The sequence below is a fragment of the Triturus cristatus genome, chromosome 6, assembly GCF_964204655.1.
Source record: "Triturus cristatus chromosome 6, aTriCri1.1, whole genome shotgun sequence".
NCBI lineage: Eukaryota > Metazoa > Chordata > Amphibia > Caudata > Salamandridae > Triturus > Triturus cristatus.
In genome coordinates, this window is record NC_140589.1 from 980,260,449 (window position 1) to 980,279,160 (window position 18,712).

The 18,712-nt window shown below is 41.7% G+C and overlaps 1 protein-coding gene across 50 annotated transcripts in view; it reads left to right on the forward strand.

Moving 5' to 3' along the window:
- LOC146820883 (uncharacterized) overlaps positions 1–18,712 on the forward strand; it is a 1,936,624-nt gene that overhangs the window by 1,241,055 nt on the left and 676,857 nt on the right. For all 50 annotated transcript variants that reach the window (XM_085611721.1, XM_085611696.1, XM_085611722.1 and 47 more), the window contains 2 exons: positions 1,646–1,696; positions 5,967–6,020. In XM_085611721.1, coding sequence (XP_085467847.1) covers positions 1,646–1,696; positions 5,967–6,020 — 105 coding nt within the window. The remainder of the gene's footprint in view (positions 1–1,645; positions 1,697–5,966; positions 6,021–18,712) is intronic.

Consider the following 18,712-nt stretch of genomic DNA (forward strand, 5'->3'; position numbering starts at 1 on the left):
GAGACCTAAAAAATGACGCACACAAGGGAGATGTGAAAGGCACATTTATATATAGGGAAAACTGACATTCTAAGCATATTTTCAGCAAGGACCGTGTGAAACCCAAAGTTTGCACCTGATCACAGGATATTCACCTGAAGGGCAAATCATTGAGCCAGCAGTTCATAATGTTCAATCCTTAAGTTTTATATGTGACAACTGTTCAGAAGCCACTTTAGCAACATAGGTAATAACAATCCAGCGTGTCAACAATTTATATTTTTCTTATATATCTAAACGCTGCAGGAATTAAGTTTCTAGCAGTTGTCTAATGGAGAAAAACTGCAGTCCTAAATTGGACAGTTCTTTAGCTCATGATACAGGCTTTCCTCCAAATGTGAGCAGGGACGGACATTTTCCATGCAGGCTCCCATTTGGAGTATTACTTATATACGACACTTGCGCCATTTATGTCTGTATTAGAGCGATTTACAAAAGACAACCTATGCCACTGTCATCGTAAAATACAAACAAATTCGGAGCAGTGGTTAATTTGTAGAAAAATAGGTGCTGGAGCTCGGGTCAGGAGGCAGCTTGGACCATCCCATTTCTCCAGGTAGAGCCGCCCAAAACAGAACCAATTGCTAACCATGAACGTGGGGAGAGGATGTGATTTAATGGCCATAGCTGCAGACTGCGGAGCTCAGGAACCAGGTGCGAGTCTGGGCGTCTACTCAACATTCTGTGATTCTGGGGAAATCATTTAGGAGCATACTAACAAGGCGGCGCTATAAAATTATCGCTGCTTTTGCGGCTGTTTTCTTACGAAAATCAGTGATAATTTTATCGCCTTATCAGCAAAGACACGCTATCGCGTGTTTTGCTGACTTAGCGCCCGTTTCCAGCACGCCTAACTTTGCATCGCTAATGAGAAGCAAAGTAGGCATGGCTGTGAAACCAACCAGGGAAAATATCGCGAAGGCAGCTTCGCGATATTAACAAGGAAAGGTAGCGATTATTTAAATCGCGTTAAGTATGCCTTAACGAATGAATTTAACGTCTGTTAAATTCCTGACTAAGGCATACTTAACATGGGGGGTGGATTCTGTGGCTAAGACCACAGGCCCTATCATCTAGGATATCGCAGTTTTCCACCATGGAAAACGGCGATATCCACACTATCTCTGGAATTTTTATTGCCTCGGCAATGCGCGTTGTTGATAACGCGCTAACCGGGTGATACATTCCAGAGATAGCCGGCGATAAGTATGCAAGCGCGCTTTGGGATATTTATCGCCGGCCCTTGTTAATATGCCTTTAAATCTCTCTGTAAATGTATTTGTCCTTAACTGGTGCTCATGAAAAGCGCCGTGTTGATGATTAAGTGCGGCTCAAATTAAGCACTGAGTCAGAGCTATTTAGGAGCTGGATTGCTGATTTTGTGACACACTGCTCCGTTGTGGTAAACAAAGGTTAGAAGAATTTGTGTTTTGATTATTCTTTTTCCTGTTGTAAAGCTGTGATAAACAACATTTAAAATGTGTTATTCCTGTACTATCAAATGTGGTTCATCTACTTCATCTACTAAACTAAATCAAACTAATTTGTTTAACAGAAACATTACCTTTATTCGTATGTCATTTAATTTCATCATGTCATATTTCAGAGGCAGTAAAACCGAAAAAAGCTAAGTCTGCGGCTCCCTTGGAGAAGAAAGGTAAATATGCAGAGGGGCATATTTACTAATTGTTTGCATATTTTGTCATGCATATCATGCCACATTAGTGGAAAGTATGATGTGTTAGAAGCATTATTTAGACAATCAGGACCCAATTTACAAAGAGGCTCCTCACTACTGGCAGAGGCCCCGCAGTCGTGACGCGTGGGGGGGTGCGTTCGTGGCAGGAGCTCCGTATTGCAGTACCAATTGCGGAGGTCCTGCATCAAGTGCGTAGCCCTGCCACGAGTGTGAGGCCCCTGACATGACTGTGGGGCCCTGCCACGACTGTCGCCCCTCGCCCACTAGGGCAGAGGCCCCTTGTGAATTGGCCGCCTCAGTGTGAATTGAATAAAGGGCTGCATAGAATGATTTAGTACCTACTAGTGCTTCATTGGATAATACTCTTCGATCTTACACTAATTATCTATTTTTAGCAGGTGCTTGGTAGCTACCATCAGCAAATCTCTAAATATTTGTTTCATTCAAAATGTTGTGTAAGCCAAAAACTTTTGCTTCTGTTTTACAAGAAGTACATTTTAGGGGGTGTGGTCGAGGTGGGAAACCATGAAGAGGTGTCCCTTCCCAGCTCTGTGGTCGGTCTCAAGCATTGTCTTAACCGGATGCATCAAAATGTCCCAACTCGAGTGAATATTTTCCGGGAAGACTCTGAGGTAGGGGAGAATGAAGTTTAAGGCAGAACAGGGATGAAGAGCTCATTTTGGAACAGTATGCAGACAAATGATTTAAACACCGCTGGAGGCCTGCCAAGATGGCGGACGTGGCCTTGTGCGACTTGAGTTCTCACTTGGAAGGGTGACTTTGAGCCTTGATCCTTCGCAGGAAGGGAAACAATTGATGCCTTCTAGCAGTCTGAAATGGTCCAGTAAAACCTGCATGGTGATGAGGTTTTCCCTAGTTGTGCTCATGAGCAGTGACAAGTGAGAGTAGGAGACAGGAGGCCCAAGGAAATTGGCCGCATTGAGCATAGGCCAGCAGTTTTAGCAGAATAGCAGTCATGAGTCCCTCCAAAATTTCCATTCTGAGTCTCTGATCAGCGTTAGAGCTGTATCGTGGTGGTGATGGCCCATCTTTCCTTGATATCATTATGGTTGCCACTCCACCGATTGGCCTTCACTTGTGAAGATACCTCAAGTAACTTTGTTTTTAGACAACTACCACTTTGGGAACAGTGGCTGGAGTTTGTGCCCTAGATGCGTGGGGAATGAACTTAGACACCACAAGAAATAGTAACATCTGACCTTTAAGGGCCCTAATACCAACAGAACAGTAAAAGTTGCCACAAGAAATAATAATTTTGTGTATTTAAAGTTCAAATACCAACAGAACAGTAAAAATGGGGTGCTGCTACCAATACAAACTATAATTCCACAAAGGCAAAAGAGACTGAACCAAACACCATCAAAGAAATATTTAATGCACAAAAGAGTGATCCTTGGCAAGCTAGTGGGGACCTTAAAATAAACCAAAAATTACAAATTAGCAAAGAGCTTAGACCTCCAAGCCCCGGTTGACCAAAAAAGACATCCTAATCCTCCTCTCTAAATTCAGCAAAGATCCTCTTTCAGCAGGACTTTAATACATTTCCCTTAGCACTAGAACACTAACTGCAAAAAAACAGAACTCTGCCTTGACCAGTGTTAAAACAGTCAAGCTGAACAATTACATGAGAGGGATAAAGAAACAAAGAGATTAACCACGCTGGAACAACAACATCACGCCACTCCACAGACGGGTCTTCACTTGTGGCAATACCTCAAGTACCTTTATTTTTCCACAACTACCACTTTGGGCACAGTGGCTGGAGTTTATGCACTAGATGTGAGAGAGATGACCTTAGGCACCACAAGAGATAGTAACTTCTGATCTTTAAGGTCCCCAATACCAAATGTTTCCACAAGAAACAAACTTTTCGTGCATTTAAGGTCCAACTACCAACAGAACAGTAAAAATGGGTTGCTGCTACTAGTACAAACTATAATCTTCACAAAGGCGAAAGAGACTGAACCAACCACATTAAAGAAATACTTAATGCGCAAAAGACTGATCCTTGTCAAGCTAGTACTGGCCTTAAAATAACCCAAAATGTATAATTAGTAAAGACCTTGGAACTCCAAGCTCCAGTTGACCAAAAAGGGCAACCTAATCCACCTCTCCAAACTCAGAAAAAATATAAACTGTTTCAGCAGGACTTTACCAAGTTCCTCTCAGAACTAGAACACTTGGTGCAAAAACATAACTCTGCCTTGACCAGTGAGAAAACAGTCAAACTGAACAATTACATGAGAGGGATGAACAAACACAGAGATTAACCACACTGGAACAATCACACCAAGCTATGCTAGTCAAGCTCAATGATATTGAAAACAGGTCCGATGCAATATCATGCGCCTGAGAGGGATTAAAAAAGACATTGCTAATAAATATCTGGAGGCCTATGTACAAGAGCTATTTTTGCAGTTGTTATAGAAGGCGGTCGACACACCAGTCCAGTTAGACTGCATGCATCTACTCTGCATTCCAACAGGAGAAGAATTTCCCACCAAGGGCCTGATGTACGAGCAAGAAATTTGTGCATCGCATATTGTGACTCTCATGCGAGGCGCAATTTCAGATGTACAACAGTGTATTTCACACTGTTTGCGATTCCCAATGGGGTCGCACATTGCGAGGCTCATTAATATTAATGAGCCTCTCGCAATTTGCGAGCCCATTGGGAATGACAGCCCTCCCAGAGATGGTGGCCTGCTGGGCTCAGCAGACCACCATGTCTGGCAATGCTTTTTAATAAACCAGCTATTTTTTTTTTAATGTAGCCCGTTTTCATTAAGGAAAACAGGATGCATTTAAAAAAGAAAAATGAAACCTTTCAGTTTAATTTTTTCTAAGGGCAGGCAGTGGTCTCTGGGGCCACTGCCTGCTCCTAAAAAACATTTTACAACATACTCACAAAGGGGAACCCCTTCCCGTTTGCAAGTGGTGTACCACCTACTTGAAGTAGGTGGTAAACTGCAAGTGTTTTGCGGCCGCAAATGCGGTCGCAAAACACTAGTACATAGCATGTTGACTCGCTATCAGGAAGGGACGCCCCTTCCTAATAGCGAATGCTATTTTGCGAGTCAGGGACTCACAAAATAGCATTTGTACATGCTATTACCCTTTTTTGCGGCCGCAAACGAGAGGTTCTCCCGTTTGCGGCCGCAAAAAAGGATCGTACATCTGGCCCCAAAATGTCTTGACCCTAGCCTATTTCTTTCAAGTCTGATCCTCATGGACTTTCTGATCCTGGTCCCACTGGGCCTAGAATTCCTGGTCCTTTATATCCCCATGTTATTCTAATCTAGGGTCTCATGGTCTTGCTAGCCCAAGTCCTTTTTGGTTGTGGTGATCCCGAATTGAACCATTCGATTCTGGCCCCTTGGTCCTCCTTCACTTGATCTAAAAGTTTAGAAGTTTGATTTCCGCACTTCATAACTGAATATTATAATAACACAAATGTTTTTATTCAAAAATTGATTTTGCTGTTGTCTTCATCTGTAAACATTTGAGCTTACTTCATGCATTTACCTTTGTACAAACAAGATGGCCACTGCCCTACCATTGCTTATTGTCCCTTTTTTCTTCACAGCTGGCTAAATATAGACCTGCTTCACACTATTTATCCAGCCGCCAGTCACATTTTACATCATCTCTACTGTTTTGCCTATGGCTGGCTAAACAGCAATGATTATGTACTATTTTGCTGGCCACTGGGTAAATAGCAGATTTGCTATTTGGTAGGCACCGGATAAATAGCAACTTCCATTTTTTTATTATGAGCTGAGCAAGAACTGTGCACACTTCCATTTTGCTTTTAAGCACAAATTGTCAAACATAGGGTATTGTTGTGCAAAATCAATGAAAAACATGTTTCTGCAAGATACCACCCACTTTTTAAGAATATACAAAACCAATAGAATATTTCAAGATAAAAGTAATGTACCTGAAATGGTTGCTCAATATACACAAGTCTGGGTTATCAGTATGCCTAATAATTAAAAAGTAATGTGGCGAACGCGTATTACTGTGGTATTGAGGTGGTTCATGGTGGATTGTCATTGATCATTATTGGTAACTGCAGAGTTTGCAATTGCTGTATTGTGTGCAATATCCAAAGAGAAACTTGCAATCTGAGTTGTTCCATTTGGCATCATTTATCGTATTTGTTCTTCTATATGAAAATGCTTAGTATATTGTACTTTGTTAACAGAGCCGGCTAAAAGTAAGGAAGTAAAGAAATATCCGGTTCCCTTGAAGGATAAAGGTAACATCGTCATTTTAGTTTGGAGACAATTTACTTAGGTTTGCTGAACAATGGTTCTAGCACGATTCTAGACCAACATACTGTATTTTATGCATACTGCAAGAAGCTTTGAGCCAGTCTTAATCAGCCATTTGCTTCTTTGACTCAGTAATCTTAGCCATTGGCTTAAGACATTGTCATCTACATCTTGGATCCTTGCACAGCAGTATGTTAATGTCATATAATTTGTATTGCCTAGTTGGGTGTATCTTTCTGTCTGCATTGGAATGCATCATGTGCTATTATACAGTTGAAAACTGCACTATGTCATCCTACTTGTATTTATTTATTTCATCCATACATTGCATCTACAATTCAATATTTGTTTCAATTATTTTGCATTGCAGTAGGCTTGCTTTTGTCAGTGCTAGAGTGTAAAACTGACCCAAACATGGCTGTCTGATTGGATTCCTTTTGTGTAGTTTGGGAGGCTGCTCCAACAGCTGAAATCACAGGAGGCTTCAGGGTCAGGCTTGGGGTTCTTCCAGTGTGCTATTTCAAGGACATTCTTCATTTCAATATGGGTCTGCATTTTATTTACAGCGTATATCATAGGGGTCCATCAATGTTTGTCGGGTGTTCTGGCCAGTGAGCTCATGATTGGCCAGCTTTCTTTCACCTCACTTACCAACCTTCAATCACTTACTGTTCACTGCAGAGGTGGGTGGGAATATTGCTTGCATCTCAGCAAAAACTCCCTCCGGATCCCTTTGTGAAGCTACAGTTTTGCAGTGGTGCTTCCTGCCCCTGCATCCACCCCTGCCTGGTCTTCTCTCTCTCCTGTTTCGCTTCCCTCTCTGTCTCGCTCCCAGGTCACTCCGTCTCTGGTGGCGCTCCCAGAGCTTGCTGTCACGTCCAGCCCCTTTCTCTCCCGGCTTCTTTTTCTTATTGCTGCATGCAGGCGCGCAACACCCATTGGGCCCCCCCCCACCCCCGTCATGTGTGTCAGCCCGGCTGAGACAGCCTCGCGGGCTGGCGTCCGTCTAATTGCAGCCGGACCTGAGTACTTCACAGGTCTTTAAAAGACCATTTACTCATTAATGAGGCTTTTGTTGCGTTTTCGCCCCTTCTTACAGCCACTCTGCCTATGGCTGGAAGACGTAGCCCCCCCCCCCTAAATCTTTTTCAGCCCCCCCCCCCGAAATGTGGCTCTAGTTGCCCGCCTGGCTGCATGGGTACTAAATTTTAAGCCTTACAGGCTTCTCTCCATCATCATTGGGGGGGGGGGGGCAGGATTTGGGGGGTTTGCGAAATGCCAAAATATGGGAAATTAAGTGAGATTACGCATAATTACATGAAATGGTATTCCGGCATTTGGCGCAATAGTTTAGCGTGAAATGTGTCCTTACATCCAGTTTTGATACGAAGAAGCATTTCACACTAAAAAAAATGTTCAAATAAGTCAAGTGCTGAAAATAGCAGCTGCTCACGTTCTGGTTGTTCAGGTGCTCTTGTGTCATAATTTTGCTGTGAACAGCAGCATAACGCGATGTGGCGTAATTGCATATTTTGGGGGATTTTGCATAAAAAGCATAGCTCAAAATTCCTGAAATTGTGTAAATGACTCCAATGTACTTTCAATGTCACTCGGGCCTAATCAATACTATAGAAAAGTAAAACATCTTGGCTTTCCAAGTACTTATTTATTTTAGATTTTTTCTGTGCCTACTGAAAAGAAATTGCCCGGCCTTTTTCGATGAACAATTCATTCTATTGTTCGATATTTCAACCTGACTATCTAGAAGTGACACTGTGTACAAGGGTTCGAGCTGTTAAAAACATACAAACATGCTGCTAACATCATTGAAGCCGCATTATGTACATAGATCTCGTGGCACCATTAAAAGATTTGTGATAAAATTTTTGAAGCTGACAATTTTTGTGCTGTAAGTGCAATATGTTATTTTAGCGGGAATGTTGCTGTCACTTCCCAACCACCACATGCGCCAGCACCAACCATGGCAATTGTTGAAATATGGAAGCCCTGATTGGTCCAGTGCATGACCGTTAGAGAACACGTGCTAAGGCAATCAAGCTTCTTTGAATATCGCCTAATGCAGGCCACCAAACAGGAGGATTGTCTCAGAGGGTAACATTGCCTAGTGGTGCTGGATCCATGTTCTCAATTGAAATTCCGGAAATTAAGATGTCTAACTTCAAAGTGAGTTTGCACTGAGTTTCTTTTACACCAGGCTCTATATGAGGGCACTTGGGTCCGATTTAAAAAACAGTGTCCTTAAATTTAATGTTCCACCATAAGGTTAGAGAGGGTATTATAATTCGGTATCCCACCACTCGTGAATGTCTTGAATGGCGGAGCACAGGATCCCTATAGGCAACATTTTCAGGCTAAAAAGTTATCTGTGTCATAGGCTAACAATGGAGTACCAAATGTATTTTATTTTAATTGTATTTATTATTATTTATTTATTTTAATCAATCATAGCTTCAGTTTTGGAGCAGATAGAACAATGATTGTTCCCCTCATTTCAATTGTTATTCAGAATCCTCTGTAATGGCAAAGTCAGATTTTAAGTTAAAATTCAGAAAATGCCACTTTTGGAAAGTTGTCATTTTTCTGCTTAAACCAAATGTGCCTTTATACCAAGACAAGGGGAAGAACTGACCAGAAACGGTTTTGGGGCTAGGTCATGTGATTCCCTGGCACCTTCAGAACCTCTCATTAGAACACTCTTGGACCTGTGGAAGATTCAGAAGGAGGACTGCCCTGCTGTTTGTAGAAGGAAGTCTAGCCCTGCTTGGCTGGAACCCTGGCACTCCAGAAGTGACTCCAAGGGTCAGTTGACTGACCTGTTTGAGTTATAGGAACACAACAAGCTTCTGAATGCCTCCCTTCAACTGCCCAACTGAATATCACCAACTGGGCCTGCAACAGGATCTGCCTGAGCCCTGCTCATGGCCTCTGCTGCAGTCCTGATCCCAAGAGGTGCCCCCCAGGTCAAGGACCCTGGGCTGGTTTTATAGTGTCCTACTACTGAACTCCAGGTGAAAATCCAGACATTTTGGGCTCCTCTTGACCACAAATCAGACCCTTCGCATCAAACAACGACAGCCCCCCACACCAACAAACACTAATCTCCAGCAACAAACTTCTCTTTGTGTCAGCCGCTATAGTCTACATCAACAATGACAGCCCACATCGACCTCCAATGGGAAGCTCCAGTGATGACCGGCTCTTCATGCTACAACAGCGACCACCCATGATGCCCTTCCTGCTTCTTACACCGATAACAGTCACATTGTGGCCCCCACCAAAGCGAAACTCCCCCTTCAGCTCATCGCGAGTACTTGGACTTTAGAATGTAAACTCTTCAGTGGGATGAACCTGGTCCCTATATCCGACCCGTGCTCCATCGGGTCCCCTAAACTTGGTTCATAATTCCTGTTCTACTGATTCGATTTTTGTTGTTTTGCTGTCCTTTTATTTATTAACATTAATTCTATTTTTCTAAATCGGATTGGGATTTCTCTTGTATCATGTTATCTCTCTATAACTGTTAGAGTGCTGCAGCAATACATTACACTTTGTACCTACGTTAAGCCTGGCTGCTTTTTGTGCATAGGACCAGAGGGTTAAGCAAAGGTTTATTTATTAATGACTTTTGTTGTTCATCCTGACAATGTGCTTAATATTGGAGTGGGGCTTCCTTGCCTCACAACTAATAACCCAATTTCTTCCAACATGAATCAGAAAACCTTCTCTACAGATTAACACTCAAATGGTTTTTACTCTGGTAGATTACAAAGTAAAGTTGGCAAGCATAAAATACAGTGAGTTTGCACATTTCTTAAACATATTTTAAAAACATGCCAAACCATGACGACATTTCAGTTTTTGGTAAAATCTGTGGAAAATATTTTTGGGCAGATTTACAAGAAAAGTGACGGAGCGCGGGGTTAGCCTTCTTGGCTTAACGCCGCACTCTGCCACTTTTGAAACGCATGGCTACTCCATATTTACAACAATACGGTGCAGCCCTGCGTTTCCCCCTGCGCTGATGCTAATTGCAGCTGCCTAGCTCCAATGCAGGCACCCTTGCACCACAGTGCAAGGGTGCCTGCATTGAGGGGATGAATGTTTATGTTTATGTTAACTATAACATGAAATGGTGCCTTATTTACTAGACAGTGTTAAGCCATGTTAAGTGGCTTAACACTGCCTTGTAAATAAGACAAAGCCTGTATTGCCACAGAAAAGTTGAAAAAAGTGACGTTCATGAGGCGATAGTGGATTTTAAATATACCCTTTTGAGTTTTTTTGATCAAAAGGTATCAACAAGGTATGAATTTCTAGGAGGTATTTCGCTGATGCTTTCCAAAACATGAAGAGTTGGAAACACTATGAGCAATGCGCACTAACACATTTTCTTGTCGCAAACCCTGCTATTTGGTAAATTGCAATGATTGAGACAAGTAAATGTGCTTTTTGAATGAACTAAACCTACTCAGAGATTCGATGTTACTGAATCACTAAATGGGTTTAGGAAATCTTTAGGAATCACTAATTGGAAGGGTTGTGTTTAAGGTGTCCCTACCAGATATTTATTCTTTATGGTATGTATTAAGCTTTTGTGACTAAAATGCGGGTGTAAAACATTAATATTTTACTGACATCTCAAAGATGGTGGTAACCTGTTCGCAAAACAGAAAGTGTCTGCAGGTGACCCCTTACCCTTTCTGAATGGTCCCAAAAACATTTTTTAGGAGTAGGCAGTGGTTTATAGTTTTAAAAACTTTTCCTGTAAGGAAAATGGTCTGCATTAACAAAAATGCTTTATTTAAAAGCAATACCAGCTAGCCACCATCCTTGTGATTGCAACAAATTGTAGTTGGCCACAATTTGCGACCAACCTCATTAATATTTATGAGGTATGTCCAATTGTCTAATGCAATTCAGTATTTTGTGAATCAACCAATTAGTACATAGATCGGTCCACAAAATAGCACTGGATTCGCTAAAAGTCGGTGTGGAAATTGCATTCTCAGTAATCTTAGTAATAGTCTATTTCGCTTGCTAGCAAGGAATATATTAACATTCTCCACGCCCAAGCACTTTTTAGGCAGAGTGGTACTAATCTTGCATTGCTAACCTCAAATGACAGCAATGGTTAGATATTATTATTTTTGTGAGAAAGTGAATTATTAATTGGGATGGATAGTAGGCCTAGTTCATGGTTTCAGTAACTTAAACCTTATGTGACAAAGTAGATTTTTAGTTGGAGTGAAAGTTAGTCCACCACAATTAATAATGTCACTATTCTTGTTAAGTCAAGTAACTGTTTCAATAAGCTGAGCTTAAACCATGATAACTGTGGCACAGAGCAGACAGGCCAAACTTAAGAAAATGTGTAAAGCATTTAGAAGTACCAAAGCAATTTAAAATGTGAAAACACAGCACAATAAAAATCTAACTCTACACTCTCACAAATCTCACGCAACAAACATCTAACAAAGGGAACCAGTGGGATGATTTTTCTAAAATTAAAACTAAAAATAGCTCTTAAAAGCATTAAGCATCAACCACGGTCATCTGGTTATGCTTGACCAGGGCCTAGGCGCAATTTAAGACTAACTCTAATGGAAAACATGTTAGCTACAAAAACTAGGGTTGTCTCTGTCGCAAGTTTTACATTCTGACTTTACATGCGCTGAGGGCCCGCGCATGCGCATTTCTCGCAAGAAATGCGCATGCGCGGGCGTCCACGCATGCACATTTGTCACAAGAAGTTGAAAACGAGGAAGAGGGAGCCCCGGAGACGCCGCGCTTCAGGTAAGTCTCTTTACTTTTAATTATTTAACATGCAAGATATGATTTAAAAGGAGGGCGGGCGGGAGGCAAGTGGCGGGCGGCAGGCAGCTACGCTTCGCCCTGGCGTGTGCGTAGCGCTGCCTGCTTCGCCTACTTCGAAAACCGCGAAGCAGGCAGCGCTACGTACACTACGTGGGCGAAGCGTAGTGTAACGCCCAGGGTTAATAAGTTGTGATGGAAATAGGATTGTACCTACAAACATAGCAGTGCAGCAAAGAATGAGCAACACATAAACTGAATGCTTAAATGTCATACATAAAGCACCTCAAAACGTAATCATATGAGTTCCAAAATCTACCAGGTCTAGCTCTTTCGATGGTTTGAGCTGACCTTGGAAGATGTTCTGCAAGATACATTTTGATTAGACTGATGGATATGCATAGTTCTGTTTTTTGTTGAACTATATCAGTCACAGAATATGCCCCTACAATCCGCAAGTTTCTAGTTTTCTGATTTTAAACAGTAGGAGGTGGAACATGCCTCACATTTGTACAGTAACTTTCACAGTAATGTTTTTCCAAAAGTTATACTCTTGAGCGTGAACCCGATAGTGTTATTCTCCCCTACCCCAGCGTTGTGCCAATCTCAAAACCTGGTTGATTTGCTAACCAGAAGTTCAAGAAGTGTTCCTTCAGAGTGGTGCTGGCTATTGTCCTCATCTGACTGCTACCCTTTCTCAGATTAATAGGTCTGTTGGAGTGAAGGACATGCCCAAGTGATTGCAGGAGCCAGAACAAAGCTGCGACTGCATTTACGAACAGACTGAAGAATAGAGAGCGCATTGCCAAAGGCGGGGCTCGTTTTACACTCGAGCCCCTCTCAATATGGCCATTGACCTCGAAGGTCTGGGAATTGTAGTTCCTAGTTTTTGTAGCGTGTTGTCCCAGCAAACACAACCACAAAGGCACCCTCCCCAAATTAATGCTGAGAGTGTACTAATACTCATGTTTGTGAGCAAACGAAACCATAGGCATAAGACATAGCATGACAAAAATAGAACTAGGTTTTCAAGACAGAGGCAAACATAATTCAACAGGCAAAGCCACATAGTAAACATAAGAGCAGTTACTGAGGCATAACAAGGAGCAATGCCAAACATAAACCATAAGAGCAGTCACTAAGTCTTATCAGGAAGGATACTATATAAATGACAAGGAGCAATGACACCAGTGTTTGGCCATGGCTTGTGGCCCATACATTTTGCCACACAGTTTATGTGGGCACAGGTTTTGATAACATAATGGACGGGTAATTCTAGAAGCTATAGAGCTGCTGACCGAGTCCATGACAATGGAGCACTTACAGTGGCAAAGTCTTCTATTTATATGGAACAGCAGCTGGCCATGCCAAGAAATTAACTCACCATAGAAACATATTGTGGGGAATCAGCATTTGATGTCTCTTTTATGGATTCACTACAGCTGAAACTGAACCAAACAGTCCTTTGTAATAATAGCTGGGGCCCCAAAAAAAAAAGAAAAAGTGCCGCAATTCCGTGCGGATGCAGAGCAAATTGAGGTAGTGGATTCTTTTCCCTACTTGGGCATCCTTTTTGATAAAGATCTGTCATGGGCAAAATTGATGGAAGGAAGAAAGATGGTGATGGAGAGAGGTATTATCGCCGTAAAATCCTTTGCTAGAAAACTGGGTGCTAAACCTTCATTGCCGATAAAAAATATCTATCAGGCCATAGTAAAAGCAGCAGCGACTTATGGAGCTGGGGTCTGGGGTATGGTTGCACCGACACCACTACAAATAATTGAGAATATTTTTTTAAAATTTGGAGTGGTCCACCCTTCCTCTTTCACAAACGGTATTTTATACACAAAATTGGGTTTGCCCCTTATTTCAGATTACACACAACTAGCCCCACTCCTCCTCTGGCATTCAATCTGGAGGAGAGACACAGTGCCACTGACTCAATCAATAATAAGGAGTTGCCTAGCTATGGACAAGCGGAAGAGGTCTAGGTGGCTTAGTTATTTAGAGTCAGCCCTAAGGGAGATTGGTCTCCATGAACTTTTTAAAGATCCTCTGGTTTGTAAGAAGGTCTCTAAACAGAAAGTTAGTGACATGTTCATGCTGATGTCTAAGTACAAGCGTAAGGAATACTATAAAGAGAAACAGGCAGACCGGCGCATATTGTCTTAACCCCCATAGTATCTGAGGGAGGTTTCTCTTACCTAGTAAATGTAAATAGGATGCAACACAGATGTATTTTACTGAGGTTTCGCACTAACCTGATTCCTCTCATGTTAGGTTATCCTGAAAAAACATATAATCATTCTGATTTAAGTGCGTGCCCATGTGATAATTTATCATTACAAACTGAATTGCACCTAGTTTTATTCTGCTGGCTATATGAAAATGAAAGGAATGTCCACCTCAAACCAATTTTAAAGAAAATGAATTTTAAGCAGTGTCGGGTAGCACTATATTTCCTAAAACACTACCTGACTCTCTGGTTTGTTAATCAGTTGCGTCATTCCTATGGGCCTGCATGAGGAAAAGGAAAGAGATGGTGAGCAGACTATTGAGCCCGCTAAATAACAACACAAGTACTTAGACTTAGCATATGAAATGATTTTTCTTTTTTAATGTTTTAATGGATTTTTTGTCTTTATTCTAAGAATTGTGCTGAAATATTTGTAATCTTAAAACTAGAATTTTGTAATAATTTTATGATGACGTATTTATGTGTGCTTTTATGATCATTTTTAATTTGATCGAATAAAGATGAATAGATTGATTGATAATAGAGCATGTACTTTAGCAGGATCTGGTATCATACTATCAGAAAAGATATGGCCAAATAATTTTAACTTTGTCTTGTGAAACTTACATGGCTCTGCTTTCAAAGTCATACCTGTATTAGCAAGTAAACAACATTCTTGTGTGAGCTTTATCGTGCTCTTTTTGTGTATCCCCGAAAACTAACATGTCATTGCTATAAATAAAGGCATTCAAGACAGGCTGTATGATTTGTCAAATGACGTTGTTATATGGAACAGTAGCTGGCCATGCTAAGAAATTAATGCACCATAGAAACATCTTATGTGGGATCAGCATTTGACATCACTTGTACTTTAGCAGGATCTGGTGTCATACCCCCCTCAGAAACGATATGGCCAAAGAATTTTAACATGGTCTTGTGAAACTTATATATATCTGCTTTCAAAGTCAAACCTGTATTAGCAAGTAAACGACATACTTATGTGGGAGCTTTATCGAGCTCTTTATGTGTAGCTCTAAAAATGAATATGTCATCGCTATAAATGAAGGCTTTAATGACAGGCTGTATGATACGTCAAATGATGTTTTGAAAACGTTCTACCGCTAATGACACAACAAAACATAGGGCCTGATTTAGAGCTCTGCGGATGGGTTACTCCCTTACAATGGTGACGGGTATTTCATCCACCAAAATATTAATCCCATTATATCCTATAGGATTTATATTTCAGCGGATGGGATATCCGTCACCATTGTGAAGGTGTAACCCCTGCGTCAAGATCTAAATCTGGCCCTTAGTCTTTTGTATTGAAATAGACATTTATTTATTTTATTTTGAAGGCTTTGTATAGCGTGAACAAGACCATTACAGACGCCATACAGGGTAGATGTAAGTAACAAAAAACAAACATAGAAAAATTTAGGTGAGTCGCATACAAACAGGTAACTGAAACCAACTAGCAGATATAGTACAGGTAAGTATAAATAGTTCAGGTATATTTAGCCATAAGAATAGCTTTCACTTCTTTTTTGAAGAATGCGTTAGAAGGATTTGTTCTTGTTTCTGGGGGCAAAGCATTCCAAATTCTGGGAGACATTCCTGAGAAGAACCGGTTGTATGTTTTCTTCTTGACAAATCGTTGAGGTTTCAGTTTAAGATTATTGGAGCTCCTGGTGGATCTATTCCCACAAGAGAGCACCAATTTCTGAGCTAAGTAACTCTGAGTTTTGTGATATAGTGCCTTGTGTGTCATACAAGCGATTTTCAGATGAATTCTAGGCTCGAAGAGTAGCCAGTTGAGGGCTCGAAGGTCAGGGGAGATGTGGCTGTTTATTTTAGAGCCTGTGATGAGTCTAGCAGCTATTTTAATTGAGGCTCTTAGGGGGGCCGTCGTCGATCTGGGAAGGCTGCAGAGAGTGACACTCCTATATTCACCTCTATGGATAACTAAAGCTTGAACTGCCTGTTTGAAGTCATTAGCTGGCAGGAAGGGTTTCAGTCTTCTCCAGGTGTTCGTCTAAAAATGTGCTCCTTTTGTAGATGCGCTGATGTGTTTCTGCATGTTTAAATTTTTGTTTAGGGTCACTCCAAGAGAGTTTGCTGAGTCGATGATGAGAGGTTGACCTTTGAGTGCTGTTGGGTGGTTCATCCAATTGAGGATGGTGGTCGATTGGTTGGGAGGAGTGGTTAAGAGGAATTCAGTTTTGAGGGTGTTTAGTTTCAAATGATTTTCGGCCAGCCAGGTCTGCGTTTTTAGAAGCGTTGCATTGAGCGATTTGATGTCCTCAAGTGAGTGGATCTTTATGTAGAGTTGTGTGTCATCTGCGTACATGTGTTAATGGATATTCGAGGAGCTGAGAAGTTCTGTGAGTGGTTCCAAGAACAGGTTGAACAATGTAGGTGAAAGGGATGATCCCTGTGGTGTACGCCTAAGGGGACTGGGACGGGCTTGGATAAGGATTGATTAACCTTGAATCTTTGAGATCTATTTTGGAGGAAGGAGGTGAACCAATTTAGAACAGATCTCGATAGGCCCATTCTGTATTTCAGGAGATCGATTAGATTGTCATGTTTGACGGTGTCAAAGGCCGAAGAAAGGTCAAGCAAGATTAGTAGACAGGCTTCGTTTTGGTCCAGAATTTTTAGTGTGTCATCTAATATGTGGGTCATGGCTGATTCAGTGCTGTGACCTGCATGGAAGCTTGATTGGAATTGGTTGAGTAGGTTGAATTGATCTATGTGTTTGCTAAGCTGCGTGTGAACACATTTTTCTAATAGTTTGGCCAGAGTGGGGATGTTGGATATTGGGCGACAGTTATTTAAATCCAACGAGTCCGCAGATGACTTCTTTAAGATGGGAGCTACCTGTCCTGCTTTAAGGATTTCAGGGATGGTTACTTGAAGGAGAGAGGTGTTTATAATCTTAGTACATAGAGGCAATAACCGTGGAATGAAGTCTTTTATCTAGTTTGCAGGTAGAGGGTCTGTGAAGTGACTGGAGGGATTCAGGGCCATGAGCGTTTTTAATATGGTCTCTTCACTGTAGGTGTTGAAGTAGGACCATGAAGCATTGTTTTTGAGGTCGAGCTTTGCAGGACGCATGAGTGGAGCTCCAAGCGGGGGCAATGAAGTGTCCATGTATCAGTCAGTATGAGACATTAGGTAGTTGAGCAAGACTGTCTTTGTTTTCTGTCTTCAATTGGTTAGTGTTTCTGGGATAGTTTGGGGGCATTGGGGTGCATTGTGATTTGATAAGTTCGAATAGCTTCTTGGGACGGTTCTTGGCTTGGTCTAATTGCTTATTGAAGAAGTCTGCTTTTGATCATCTGATCTTTCTGTAGTGGGAGTTTCTCATGCTCCTAACTAGCTTGAGGTGGTCAGAGGATGGTACTGATCTCCAACGCCGTTCCATTAATATTAAGGATCACCAGTCTTCATTTAACCTACCAACAAACCAGGGTTTTGAGTCTTTTGTGGGGACTCTTTTCAGCTGTAGGGGGGCTAGTTTGTCTAGTACCGTGTTCATGGAGTGGAAGTAATGGTTGGTTAGACCTTGTACATCGGCTACGCCTTCAGGGGGAAGCAGGATGTTAGGACTAGAGGATGTGAGTGAGTCGGAACCAACATTTTTGAGATTTCTCTTCCAAATTTTCATTCTCATTGGTTAGGTAGAGAGTAATTTAACTGATTCATTGATGTGGAATGTGATGATGTGGTGGTCAGACCAGTCACAGGGGAGCATTGAGTCAAGCTGAGTGGAATCAGCTTTGGAAATTACTAGCTTGAGGGTTGAGCCTTTACCATGTGTGGGGCTGTCACAGATTTGGGTAAGGTTAAGGACTGAGAGGAAAGCTTTTAGGCTATTGACTCCTGGTTCATCCAGGTCATCCCAGTGTAGATTGAAGTCACAAGGAATATTTGAATATTTTATTGTCTGTCATTTGTAGTTAGAATATCCATGACGTGTTCAATGATGGTGAGGTTATCCCCTGCTGGGTGGTAGAATGTGTTTAGTGAACATATTGGTTCATTATTACTAGTGATGTCTAAGCAAAGGTACTCACAGGAAGATAATACCGGGGAGTAGGAGCAGATCACAGAAAGATTGCTTCGATGTATACAAGCAATACCACCTCCTGGATTATCCATTCTATCAAGTCTTGAGATGTCATAGTGTGGGTGTACTAGTATGTCAAGGATGGGTGTAGATGTTTCATTTAGCCATGTTTCGGTCAAAATTAGAAGATCACGCTCATTGGTGAGTATGAGGTCAGCTATATCGGGTGCATGTCTTGAGGCCGACCTACAGTTTAGAAGTATACATTTTAGCCGAGTTTTGATGGGAGTTGTGGTGGGTTTGTGTGAGATGGGGACACGCATGAGGTTGTTTTCCACTATACCTCTAGAAATGTGTCTTGCAACTCTATGGGTATTTGAGGGAATGGACTGGATTAGGGAAAGTTTGTGCAGGTTATCCGAGTGTGCAGTATTAAGGGGGAGACACAATACCTCATAGGAACTGAGTAGGGAGGTTAAGTCATTAGCTGATAGAGAGTTTTATTTCGGGACCGGACGGGATGAGGCACTGGG